This window comes from Tauraco erythrolophus, chromosome Z, assembly GCF_009769465.1.
Source record: "Tauraco erythrolophus isolate bTauEry1 chromosome Z, bTauEry1.pri, whole genome shotgun sequence".
NCBI lineage: Eukaryota > Metazoa > Chordata > Aves > Musophagiformes > Musophagidae > Tauraco > Tauraco erythrolophus.
Window position 1 is genome coordinate 5,209,988 of NC_141496.1, and position 13,041 is coordinate 5,223,028.

Here is a 13,041-nt window from a genome sequence, read left to right on the forward strand (position 1 = left end):
AGAGGAACTTGCGGATGTTGAGGCTGACCATATTACGGCAGCTGACGACTCTCAGCAGCTCCTTGGCAGAGGAACTTAAAGCCATGCTACAATAAACTCTAAGTCCCAGAGCCACAGCATGAGATTTCACAGAATGGAAAATACCCCTTGGCCTACAGCCCTTCATCTCTGATGCTCAGTGAGGAGAGAGCTGGCTCCGTCACCCCCTCACCCATCACCCAGCCCCTGGGACTCCCTTCTCTGCAGGGATCTGGAGAGGGATGCTCCATGAGCTTTGGGACTAGAAATCCCACCTGGGTGGCGAGTACCACCCTCCCGGTGCCTGGGGACACAATTTGGACCAGAGATGTTTCGGTTCATCTGGTGGTACGCACAGCCTCAAAGTGTGAATCCCTCTTTTGTCCATGGGGCCCGTGGCACAGTCCATTTTTAACTTTTAAGGATATTCTGGGAAAATGAAAAAAAATAAAAGAAAAAAGAACAGAACCAAAGCATGTTTTTCTCCATTACCATAAAGAGGGCTTGTGAACGCATGGTATTAGTATCGCAAAAGCTATTAAACTCCTTAGTGATGGGAAACAGATGGAAAATAAGACAAAAGAATTCACAACTCATGTTAGACTGAATTGAATTCCTTTAATTTCACACAATGAATAACATATGAATAGGATTAACTTTTTTTTTTTTACTTTTTTTTTTTAGTTAAGTGCTCTATACTGTGCTAACCTGATTTGGTAGCGAAAAGACTGAGCTTTGTTTTAGAAAAAAATGTTTAAAAACCAACATCTAAGATCATGAAGGAGCATGACATTAAAGCATGCCAGATGTATCTAAGCCTCAAAGAACATCAAGTCCATATCCATTTTTAAATGTACAAAAATGCTTCATGAATAAAAACTGTTACAAAAAGAACATTTCAAACAATGTACAAGTTTTTTTTTCTTGCCTCTATATTCAATAAAATACAAATACATTTTTTTGCTCTAAAATATGTTTACATACAATCAAAGTAGAACATGCAAATTACACTTTAAAAAAGGCTTTTAAAAACCACTTATGAATACAAACTAAAAATTAGCCAGCACGACTTATAGAACAATCTTGTGCCCCATTCGTTTGATTTTTTAATTTTTTTTTTGAAATACAGTATATACATATTTAACACTTCATGTGCATTTATTATTTAAGAAATAGCTTAAAAAAATAAAGAAAAAGAAAAGTAAAACAAAGCAACATGGGATTGAACTGCTTCCCCATGTTGTCCAATTGGCAGCTTTTTTAATGTTTTTACCTTTTTTTTTCTTTTTCTTTTTTTTTTCTACTTAGTGTTTTATACAACCTAGGCAGGCTTCTTAAGGAGATCTCAAATATGTGTCCTTCATTGAAATGTGCTTCTAATTATCTCAGAACTGCTGCACCCCAGTTTTTGGATGATATGGAAGGAAGAGGCATTGCAAGGGCATGATGTTTGTTTTCTCAATTCAGAAAACCATCCTGTTTTTCTTTTTCTTTTTCTTTTCCCTGTCTTTTTTTGCTGTTCTTTTCACTCTTCAGGATACTACTTAAGTGTGCTTAAATGCAGTCCTGAATCAGGGCCTGTGAAAATAAGAGCTGGGGAAATCCTTGTGTACGGAACAGTGATTCCTGTTTATTTGTCATATTGCTGTAGCGCTCAGAAGCCCCAGCGATGAACCAGCACCTCGTTGTACCAGACGCTACCCAAAAAACGTGACAACACAAACAGAATATTCTTCACTAATGGTTCGAAGTATTACTGTCAAGTGGAGTCATGGGCCATGCTGTAGGATATCCTAGTAGCTGATGACTACTAAAATTTTTTTTTTTTTTACCATTACCCAAAAACATGCAAGGTGCTTCACAGAAAATTTAATATCGAAGGGCTCAAGAAACTGGCAGTATGAAGCTCTTGGAGACACCGGTGGCTGTCTTTTTTTTCCTCTCTCCCCACACACTGTTCCTATTCCTGGCTTTATGCTGGGTTGAGGAATACAAGACCCAAGGAGAGGATGCAAACCCGTAGCCTCGTTTCATATGGCTCACAGCCATGCGATTTTGTTTCACATTTTTATTGAAGCACACTAAGATGTGTGTTAAGCTGTGACACAGTGGAGGTGTTTGAAAGGTCTTTTTGGTCTTAATAAACAAAAGGACTTTCACCCCAGTTTTATACAGTTGTTGGTAATGTGTGGAGAGAATTTGGAGAGTTCCTCAGTAAATCTTCCTAGTGGTAGGGGAAAAAGAAAAAAAAATCAAAAAGCTCATTACTGGAATATTGTTGGGTAATAAACTGCAGGAGTGGGATTTTAGCCTTAAGCCCTAAACCTAAATCCTTTATGATCTGCATGTAGTACATCGCCTTATAATATTATTCTGTCAGCAACTTGCTTATCATATTTATAGACTACGCAACATGCAGAACACAAATTCTGAGTGCCATCTAACAGTATTTTCAGCCTGCTTTCATACAAATTAACAAGCTAATCTTCCTACCAGCCAGGACCAGCTGCGCCGGGCTGTTGCTTGGACAAACAGCCAAGGCCGTACTGCAGCACTGTGCTCTACCAGCACTTTCTTATTGTGAAAAAGAAACCTTGGGCATCTGGATAGAGTCCATCCTATGATGAGAGCTTGCAGCTACCGAATCTTGAATGTTAGCCTTCGTTTTTCTAGGACCAAAAGTGCCTCTTAAATTTTTTTCCTGCCCTAGGTGAATTGATTAGTGAAGGGAATAGAGGGCTGAACCCTCTGAGCAGATGCTCTCCTAAAGCACTGTGCCTCTAGCAGCATTTTGGATAATACTTTTTGGAAGGATAAGAGCTTTTTTTTTACCAAAGCCCAGGAGCATGGGACGCAGCAGCCATTCAGTGATCCTTCCCTGGGGGAGTTGCATCCCAGTGTATCCAGAAAGGAACAGACCAAATCCAGCCCTTATCAGAACCCTGCAAGTTCTGACACATCCTGAAGCAACGATGGACGTTCAATGACAGAATTTGATCCTTTCAGACCTTTGCTTGACTTGCTACACATTGAGATGTCTTTCAATGCTAATAAAGAGATCACTGAAGATAAAACTAAGGATAAGCTGGGGTCCAGCTTAGTTTCAGCTTATAGGCCACCTGGAATACTAAATTTATAATTTTTCTTGCATTTCAAGAGACATTGTCATCTACTTTCAGGCCCAAAGGAGAAATGGAAAACAAAAAAAAAATTTCAGAAACAACTAATCTTCAGTCCAATGCTTTTTAAGGAAGAAGGGAGGAGCCTGAGGAGGCTTAAGCATTTTTTGCTGCAGGCCTACAGCTTCATAACACTGTGCTAATTCAAGAGAACTGAAAAGCAAAATTGCTTGTAAGAGAATGAGCAACCAACCAGTTTATTTCTAAGCTGCATTAATTGGAAAACAAAAAGCACAGATGAGTATGATGAATGATGCAAAACAAATTGAAAACAAAATTCTGTGATCCCTCTTATCAGTTTTAAGGAGATCAGATCTCAATATTTGCTACAGCCTTTAAAAAAAAAAAATCCCTTCTCTCAGCCCCCTAACCCCAGTCCAAACCCCAATTCAAACCCCAAATGCATTCAGTTTTAATAAGCTAAGGTGCTATCACAGAAGAGAAATCAATTTCTAAAAATAATGAGCTGTATGTTTACAGTGTCCCTTTAACACCATAGTCTTGGTATGATTTTTGTAAATAAATAACAGAATAGAAACACAAATTTTTTTTGTGGGGACTTTTTTTTTGTTGCGTTTGTTGTTTAGGGTTTTGTTTCTTATTTAGTGTCGTGCTATTTGAAGTTTCCTTGGCAATAAGCCAGTTCAAAGATTTCTCAAAAAAAGGAATAGCAGTTGGCTCATGAATCATTAAATAATTCCAGTCCCCGCTCCCTTGCTGGGATTTTCCCTCCCCCCTCCCATTTTAATATCCATCTTGCCATGCCAGGTGTTGAGTGTACTGAAGGATTTAAAAAAGAAATGAAATAAATTTGAAAGTACCTATTTCAGATTTCAACAACTGACTTTTTTTTTTTTTTTTTTTAAAGCATTTTTACTGCAATGGAACAGCTTCATGTTCAGTCTTTGTTTTAGTTAAACATTGTAATTGGGCTGTGGAAATGGAGCTTGGGTGTTTTACCCAAGTTAAATCAATGGCTAACGTACAACTCGAATGAGAAATGTACAATTTGAACTGACCATTTAAAGAGACGATTTGTCACACACAGTTTGCATCCATGCAGACTGAGAGCTTTATAATTACATTATGTACAAAACAAAATTTTTTTTTAGTTTATTAAGGCAACCACAACTTGGAGAACATGTCCAAAGTGGCATTAATACAATTGCAGTGGTGATACCCTTTGAACATTTTTATTTTCAGATAAGAACACTTACTCCTTTTCTTTTTTTAAGAAATAATTGCCAAGAAAGAATCTATTTTCCATAGGGTTTTGTTCTCTATTTTTTTAAAACAATCTACTTTGTCTATTTTCTTTAAAAGAACATATCGAGGCATTGCTACCCAATGTAAGTAATTTGGATCCTGGGTTTCCCATCAATTTCACTGGGAATTGTAGGTGGTTGGAACTGGTTGGTTTGGGCCCTGTCTTTTTATTCTGTTTTTTCTTTTTTTTTTTCTGCTTGTTTTTTTATATTCTTTTTTTTTTTTGAGAGTTTGTCCATGTTTACTATAATTCTATTCCCCAGAAGTGTCTTGCTGTTCTCTACTCGTGTGTACCAAGCATCAAAACAACCTGGTTGATGGATGACCCCTTTTCACATGCCACTGAAAATGATGCCAAGTTGCTTCATAGAAACGTGCTATTGTAACTGAATATCCATGTACGCTTTATTTTAAATGATGTGATATTCCGTCGTTCCTTGGGATAGCACTCGGAATGAGTGTGCGCATGTGTAAGGCTCTACTTTTCTATTGCCTATATTGCAGCTAGTTGTAACTAGGCAAGTAAATGAAAAAGAAATACTAGTTCTAGCAGGAGTCAGGCATTTTGGGTTATGCTGCCCCAAAGCCTGGTAGGTTTATAAAACTGGAAAAAAAAAAAAAAAATTCAAACAGATTATAACCAAGATCACAGTTGAGAAAATTACACTATTTTTTGTTTTTTGTTTTTTTTTTTCTTTTTTTCCTTTTTTACAGTGATTTCTACTATGTTATGGTTACTCTTACTTTCACCTGGCCCGACAAACGGAATCCGAGTCAAGCATGCAGCCCTAGTTCAGCTCTCTGCAAGGACCATCTCCCACCTCCGGGTACGGTATGAGAACAGCAATGCTGAGATGCTGACTAGTTTTGGAAACTCTGTAAAGTAGATACTATCCCCAATATTAACTCATCTTTTCCCCTTCTTATCCCCTACCTTTCCCATATCCTTTCCCCCTCTTTCCTTGAGGGGGGAGGCTGGGACCAAATGATGAAGGGGAAGATGAGAACCCCGGCTGGCACAGCTCTCCGTGATGGGTTCTGGCCACCCAAGGGGTGAAAGAGTCTGGTGCTGTCGCAGGGGTGAAGCGGACCACACGCCTTCAGTCCCTAGTCCCGGCGTGCCCTGCTACAAGCACCCAATGTCTGATGGAGCGCGTCGGCCTTAGGGAAGGCCTTCGCTTTCGCTCCCTCTGCTTTTTCGATGCCGCTTCACTTTCATATCCTCCTCTTCCTCCTGCAGAGATTTGCTTTTTCTTTTCCCAAGCCGTGGTGTTCGGGGCAGAGGGAGAGGGGGTGGAGGCGGGGGAGGAGGGAGAGGAGGTGGTGGAGGAGGCGTCTCTCGAGCCATGTGTATGACAGCCTCTATAGTAGCCATGATTGTATCTTGAGTGGCTGCTTGCTCCAATATCGAAGGGTTGAGTGTCGGTCTCTGACCTCTTTTGCTGGGAAGGTCAATGCATTTTTCCAGAACGGGCATTTGGTCTCTGGAGTCTTCATCAAAGGAGAGAGGTTGCTTCCGAGGACGTCCCCGCCGCTTCTTGACAAAGTTATTGCCTGTCTTTGATTGTCTCTGCAGCCTCTTGGCTTTCAGGATCTTGTTCACATGATCCAGGTTCTTCTTCGTGGACAGGATCTTGGTGTAGTTGCACATCTTGCGCACCTCGCACTGAATTGCTTCTATTTCACGGCGCTTGAACCTTTTTTTCAGTGGTGGGCTGGCTGTTGGGAGAAAAGAACAGAAACAGAGGTGGATCAAACAACAGTGAACGGAAACGCTCCTTTTTCAGCTTTCAGTGTCATGAAGACTAGATGCTTTCAAGCTCAGTAGGCTGAATATGACTACTGAAGAAGCGATGGCTGTGAGAAAGGACTCTGCATACAAAAGCAACCAAAAGAAAGTTAAAAGATTATTCATTACAGTCCCAGAAGAATGCCTGTTATCTCCTTTTTTACTGTCCTGGATTAAAACACAACTTTGAGTATTAAGCAGTCCTCGGAGATTTCTCTACAGCTCTCCCCTCTTCTAAAGCAACAAAGCTTTTCTACAGCAGTGTTTTACCATGGGTTTATTTCATTCTCATTTCTAAACCTCTAGTGGGAGGGGAGAAGGGGCTGCTTAGCATAACTGTCATATTGGCCCACTGCAACTATTAAACCTTCTGTACCCCAAACATACATTCCTGATGTCTTCACCCCGGCCTTCAGTTCTTGCCATGGATGCCAGTTAGTACAAAAAGTATTTGTTACTGAAACTAGTGGGCACAGACACGCTGTGTAGGTCTCTTCACCTGTGGCAAATTTGTTAACCCTGCCTGAACTCCTTTACTACCATCTCTGCAGATACTAGCTGAAACCTCTCATGTAATTATCTTGAATGGCCCCCGAATTAAGCTTACTCCTGGTTCAGATCACTTACTTTAGATCTGAATGAAGTCCAAAGCAGTTAAGTCTTTTGCCAAGGCCACGTTGTGAGTCATTGTCAGAGCTGGAAAGAGTACCCAGCATTTCTTGGCTCCTGGTGCTTTGCACAGGGCACAAGACCTTGCTTGTTTTTCTTAAATTGTCTCATTGTCCTTTACAGAACGTGGCATCTGTTCATAGTTCAGGATTTGCACATGGATTATAAGTAACTACCCCTCTGTGAGAGAAACAGAGTGTATTAATTCCCCTATTGCAATAACTGGTGCTCCCTTTCACTCCTAACATATCCGTTCTGTGCTGCTGGAAAAGAAATGATGGTGTTCAGAATTTCTTTTCAGTAAAGAATAAAACATCCTACTAAATTAACCTCAGCCCACATCTACTTGCAAACCTAATTTACACCTGACTGTCAAGCAGTCATTTGGGTTTGAAATCCTTGAAGTTTCCAGAGCAGCCAAGATTTCGAGAAAGGTTCATTTAGGGGTTATCACTCCCTTCATGGCTAACAGGCTAATCTTCTAGCAGTAGTTTAAATAAAGTTGCTATTGTAGCATTTTCTGTAGATAACCAGGAGCTGTCAAGTGGTAGGATCTCTTCTTGCTCACTATGGGCTGTGACAGATTCAGCATACAAACCTCACTCACTGTCCTCCCCTCTTGGAGAACATAAATTATTGGCTCTTATACCACCACGTTGCTTGGATTCAGCAAAGAGCTTGCATAAACAAACCCAAGTTACAATACAAGGAGTAGGAGTGAGTCATAAACAAAACACAGACATATGTTCTCTTTATAAATAAAGACCTGGATGGCCAACTTCCCAAAGTCTGGTTTTCATTAATTACAAGACAAAATACATTTTCCATATGTAACCCACTCCCCACACCAAAAAGAAAAATAAAACCCACTTGCAATTTGTGATTCACAGAGGACAAAAGAAAAGAAGAATGCAGTCATTTTGGTACCAGAGGAAAAGAGAAAGGAAATGAAATATCCACATTGCTCAGGAGAAGCTAATTAGTTGCACAAAATTCCTCTCAAGTGGGTTACCCCTAAAAAGTGTGGATGCAAGACCCCTAAGGGCAAGTGGCAGCCAGCTATTTTTCAGTCATTTGATCAAAAAATGGTTAGATCCCTGTCACACAAAATGATTACTCTTATCTGACCTCACCTGTGATTGACATATATAGCCCCTATATTTCCAGCCCTGAGCATTTGGCTCCTTTGAGACCCTCCCAGGTTCTGAGAGAAGCTTCAGGTCGGAAGACTTGAGAAATCAAGCATTTTTCACACTCTTCATATTTCCTGTCCACCTTTTGCCTCTTATTGCTATTGTGAGGGCCCACTTTCAAGACCTTTTTAAAAAAAAATTCCCATATTCAAGATGCAATTTTTTTCCAGAAAGTAAAGCTGAACATTTTCAGGGGATGATGGAAATGTTGAAGATGGTAATTTTAGCAAAAATACAGGAAGAATTGCAAGGTTCGTGGTGAAATCAGAAGATCTGGCATTGCTCTCAGATTTCATTGGAAAGAAAGTAAGCCAAGGGACTGCAAACAAATTTGAAATAAAGCATTAGCCAAGTATCTGCAAAGATTTTATGTCTTGACTGAGATTTATCTGTAGTCAGCTGTTTCTGCAGCTTAGCTTTACCACCCCATCACAGCCAAAGGGACCTGGTTTGTATAGTGGGTAGAGGATGACCTCTGTTTATAAATGTGAACTCCATGTAATTTAAGGTGACAATGGACATTCTTCTGATAATGGATAAGGAAGGTGCAGGTCTTCTATCCATCCTGTCAAATCCAAAGGGTGTCTTAGTCACCCAAGAGGTCCAAGTCATCCAGGCTGAGTGTCCTGAGTGGAGTCTGATGGTGAGTAGAGGGTGCCTGAGCAGAGCAAAGGTAGGCATGTGCTTTCTGCCAAATTGCCTAGTTCTCCAAAATTAACTGATATGCAGACAGTTATGAGTAGATGTCTACACTTACACGTAAATCTATAGTGGCTGAACATCACTCTCAGTGTCTTCCTTCATGTTGTTTAGATACTTTTTTTGCCCTCCTAAAACTCTGCAAGCTGATAGTTTGTTTCCTTTTGGACTGAAACTCATTTTCTAATTTATAAAAAGACTTTCATGTCATTCTATGCTGGCTTACTGCATTAATTTTTCTTTCGTAAATGCTTTGGGATGTTCATGACTTTCTCAGGAAGCTTGTTAGAAGCCACTAACAATGCTTTTGCTTTCCTTCCTAGCAAGCCTCTGAACTTGTCAGCTCTAGAAAGCATTTGAGTTATGTTACACAGTCTGCCAATAGTCAGAATGCATGTACTGAATAAGTAATATGTTTTCAAATCAAGCTTTTAAAAGTAGATATTAAGAAACTCAATATTATTTTGACTATTTAGAGTCAGGGACATCTGATTCAACATTTGGAGTATGGAAACTATATGGAAAAGAGTCTGATGGGTCTGCAGGGGTAAGATTTGATGAGGTGTGCATATGACAAAACGTCAGGGAGATCTGCCAGGATAAACCACTATTGAAGTGAGGGCCATTAGGTGTTATCAACTCATCTGGAAGCTCTTGGTGAGCAATCTTTGATATAAAATATTTTGCTGTATTGCCATGTGATATACTGCTTTGCTGAAAACCAAAGCTAAATACTAATCTTTTCCATTTTATCCAGGCAGACCCTGCCCAGCCCTGGATGAAAGTTGGTCTGCATCATTTCTAGGCTGGGTTGCTCTTTTCCTGCACATACTTTGCTGTTTGCACATGGAAATCTTGCTTTAGGAGGAAGATTTTCAACTTGCTCTATTTGGTGGAATTCATCTAAAAGGGGTTGAAGAAGAGGTGGGAAATAGTAATGCTATGTCTGCATGCAGGCATATGAAAAAGGGAATATGCTGCTACAGAGATGATACAACATGATGACAAGCTCCAGGTGCTGGGAATACAGGAGTAGGGGGATATTTTGCTGCATGGCATGGTTATCTCCCTATATCTTGCCAGGCTGCAGGGCCACGCGCTGCCTCCATGGATACTTGAAGCTATTTGGCATAGTCCAGCCTGAAGTGAAGAGAAACCAGAAATACTTGATGTAGCACAGGTTTTTGTACTTCTCTTTCATCTTTTTCCCACTTTCAATAAAACCTCACCTAGCTGCCCCAAACAAGCAAGAACCAGTATTAGTCTTAAAAACCAGCTTTATACTTTTAAAATAAGGCACATAGAGGCCCCATGTTTCTCCCCTCTCTGGGGTACATAGATGCAGTGAGGCTCCATCTCACGGACAGACACAAACTGAAATGGCCATGGGCCATGCCGGGAAGTCACAGAGGATTGATATGACCCTGGAAATAGCTTCTGAGGCAAAGAGACAAATCTCTATCAAAAATATACATTTCCAAGAGTAGCTTAAGGTAAGCTGCAGGACCCACTCCAGCACAGCGGTATTGAACAACGAGGTGAGCCCAGGTAGACCCCTTGGAAGTTCTCCATCACTCCTCTGAATTTATTCTGGATGGCTCTGTTCTGTCTGCAGCACTAAAGATCGTTCTTACTGCCTGTCATTTTCTGTTCTTTTGGAGTTGCCTGAGGCCACTTACAAGAACATGGCACAGAGAAGACTGCTCAACAGCTGGGCTCAGTTTATCGACTTGGTTTGAATGGAAGAATTTTCAAAGAGCTCCCTGTTAATTACAGGAAACCCATAGCACTGTCCTGTTTTCCCATTAACACAGTTTCTTTCAGTTTTCACTAAATTATTTCAACATCTGGGCTACAGATAAACCAACAATCTAATTAGACTTCTGAAAATGGAAAGAATGAACCATGCAGTCAAGCATACACTTTCATCTTGAAACTGATCATAAAATATTCGTGTGCTTTCATTCTCCGCTGCACTAAAAATCTCTCCTTAGTTTATATGTAGGAAAGTATTAAAGACTAAACAGAGAATCTTGATTTTTTAATACAAAATTCTATCTTTATAAAGACTACTTTACAGCATTGATGCCTTGTTTTCACTCTTTATTCAGGGAATGAGAGGAAAATCAAAAGGAGTTCACTGAAACAGCACTTTCAGTTGCATAATTAAATATTCAATCATTCCATAACTCAGTGATTCAAATAAATTTTTTTGTGAATCTGGAATCAAAGGTTTGACAAGACTATGAAACTCCTGATGGCTATGTGTAGAGTAATGTACTACGGGTTTCCCATTCACCAGAAGTTAAGGCACTTCTCTATCCATGCCCAAGAAAAGGTATGATGATGCCTGAATGACTTGGCTCGATTCCTAACTGTATAAAGCTATCACCTTTCAGATCCGATTCAAAACAGAATCACAAAATATGAGTTGATTGAAAAACATGTTATTCTGACTTATTTATTCTCATATATTTTACATTACTGTTCATTGCCTCAGACAATTTTGCATTTGCAACATAGAATATTATGCTAAAATCACTGAAGTATGCAGAAAGAAATCTCAGCTGCTGCTTAGCTATTCACTGTGTATTCAGCGTGTTCATGCTATAGGGATGAGAACATTCAAATAAATGAACAACGAGGCTGAGAAAGGAGCCCAAGAGTCCCCTGCTAGACCATACGGGCTGGTGCTACTTGTGTCCTCATCATTGCACAAGTGGTGGTATGTGAATAAAATAGATTTGATATGCCAAGATATGGTCATGATAAGAAAGTGTTAGAAAAATTACAGCCTGATTATCACATTAGATATGCACATTTGCAGCTACTTCTTCTATGAGGAAGAGCAGCACAAGCACACATTGTTCTATGAAGTGCCAGAAGGAAGAAGATGGGGAAGGAACAGAGGGGATGGAAGGAAACAACATTACCTGCTTCAGATGTTGCTGATGATGAAGGTAGAAGAGATAATACTGGAGTTGGCATTGCAACACTGTCAACAGCTGCTGGTTTCCTTCTGGTCATCATGTTACAGGCAGAACTTTCCATTTTATTATGAAGTGAAGTCTGATCTGCTTTTAAGTGGGGACCTGCAATTCCTGGGGAAGAAAACAAAATTTGGATCAATATTGATAAAGCAACCTATCTAGGGAATATCTGGGAAAGAGTAGTCAGTTACTGTCCTTGCTAGCCCGACATATTTCCATATTTTCCATTACATGTGCCTGTAAATGTGGTCTTGATGCTAGCAAAGATCATCATCACTGTTTTTTTTTTTCTAGCTTTGTTTCCAGATGTACCATCATTGATGTCTATAAACAATGGTAAACCGACGTAATAATTCCACATCACTAATTTTTATTCTCCAAGCAAAAACACAATCTGATATGTATAAAGGTAGACATGCTTTATATCTGTATTTAGTGGGATTGTCTAATTGTCATTTTCTGGCTAGTGTATTCTCCATATTTACAAACTTATCTTCTGTAATGGCTTGGCTATAGTGACCATGAAATGGTGGAGTTCAAGATTGTTCGGGAGGCAAGGAGGGTGCACAGCAAGCTTACTACCCTGGACTTCAAGAGAGTAGACTTTACCCTCTTCAAGGATCTGCTTGGTAGAATACCACGGGAGAAAGCCCTGGAGGGAAGAGGGACCCAAGAAAGCTGGTTAATATTCAAGAATCATCTCTTCGAAGCTCAGGAGTGGTGCATCCCTAAAAAGAGAAAGTCAGGCAGAAACTCCAGGAAGCCTGCATGGATGAACAAGGAGCTCCTGAACAAAGTCAAACACAAAAAGGAAGCCTACCGAGAGTGGAAGCAAGGACAGGTAACCTGGAAGGAATATAGAGAAATTCTGCAAGGGATCAGATTAAGAAAGCTAAAGCCTCGGTAGAATTAAATCTGGCCAGAGACATCAAGGGCAACAAGAAAAACTTCTATACGTACGTTGGTGATAAAAGGAGGACTAGGGAAAATGTAGTCCCTCTCCAGAAGGAAACAGGAGACCTGGTTACCCAAGATATGGAGAAGGCTGAGATATTCAATGAGGTTTTTACCTCAGTCTTCACTGGCAAGTGCTCCAGCTGCACAGCCCAAGTCACAGAAGGCAAAGGCAGGGACTGGGAGAATGAAAAACCACCCACTGTAGGAGAAGATCAGGTCCACGATCATCTAAGAACCTGAAGGTGCTCAAGCACATGTGACCTGAGGAGATACATCCACAG

The 13,041-nt window shown here is 40.2% G+C and overlaps 1 protein-coding gene across 1 annotated transcript in view; it reads right to left on the reverse strand.

Moving 5' to 3' along the window:
- Positions 1 to 5,625: 5,625 nt before the first annotated feature.
- SETBP1 (SET binding protein 1) overlaps positions 5,626 to 13,041 on the reverse strand; it is a 272,487-nt gene continuing 265,071 nt past the window's right edge. The window contains 2 exon segments of the mRNA XM_086629708.1: positions 5,626 to 6,182; positions 11,747 to 11,914. Coding sequence (XP_086485834.1) covers positions 5,626 to 6,182; positions 11,747 to 11,914 — 725 coding nt within the window.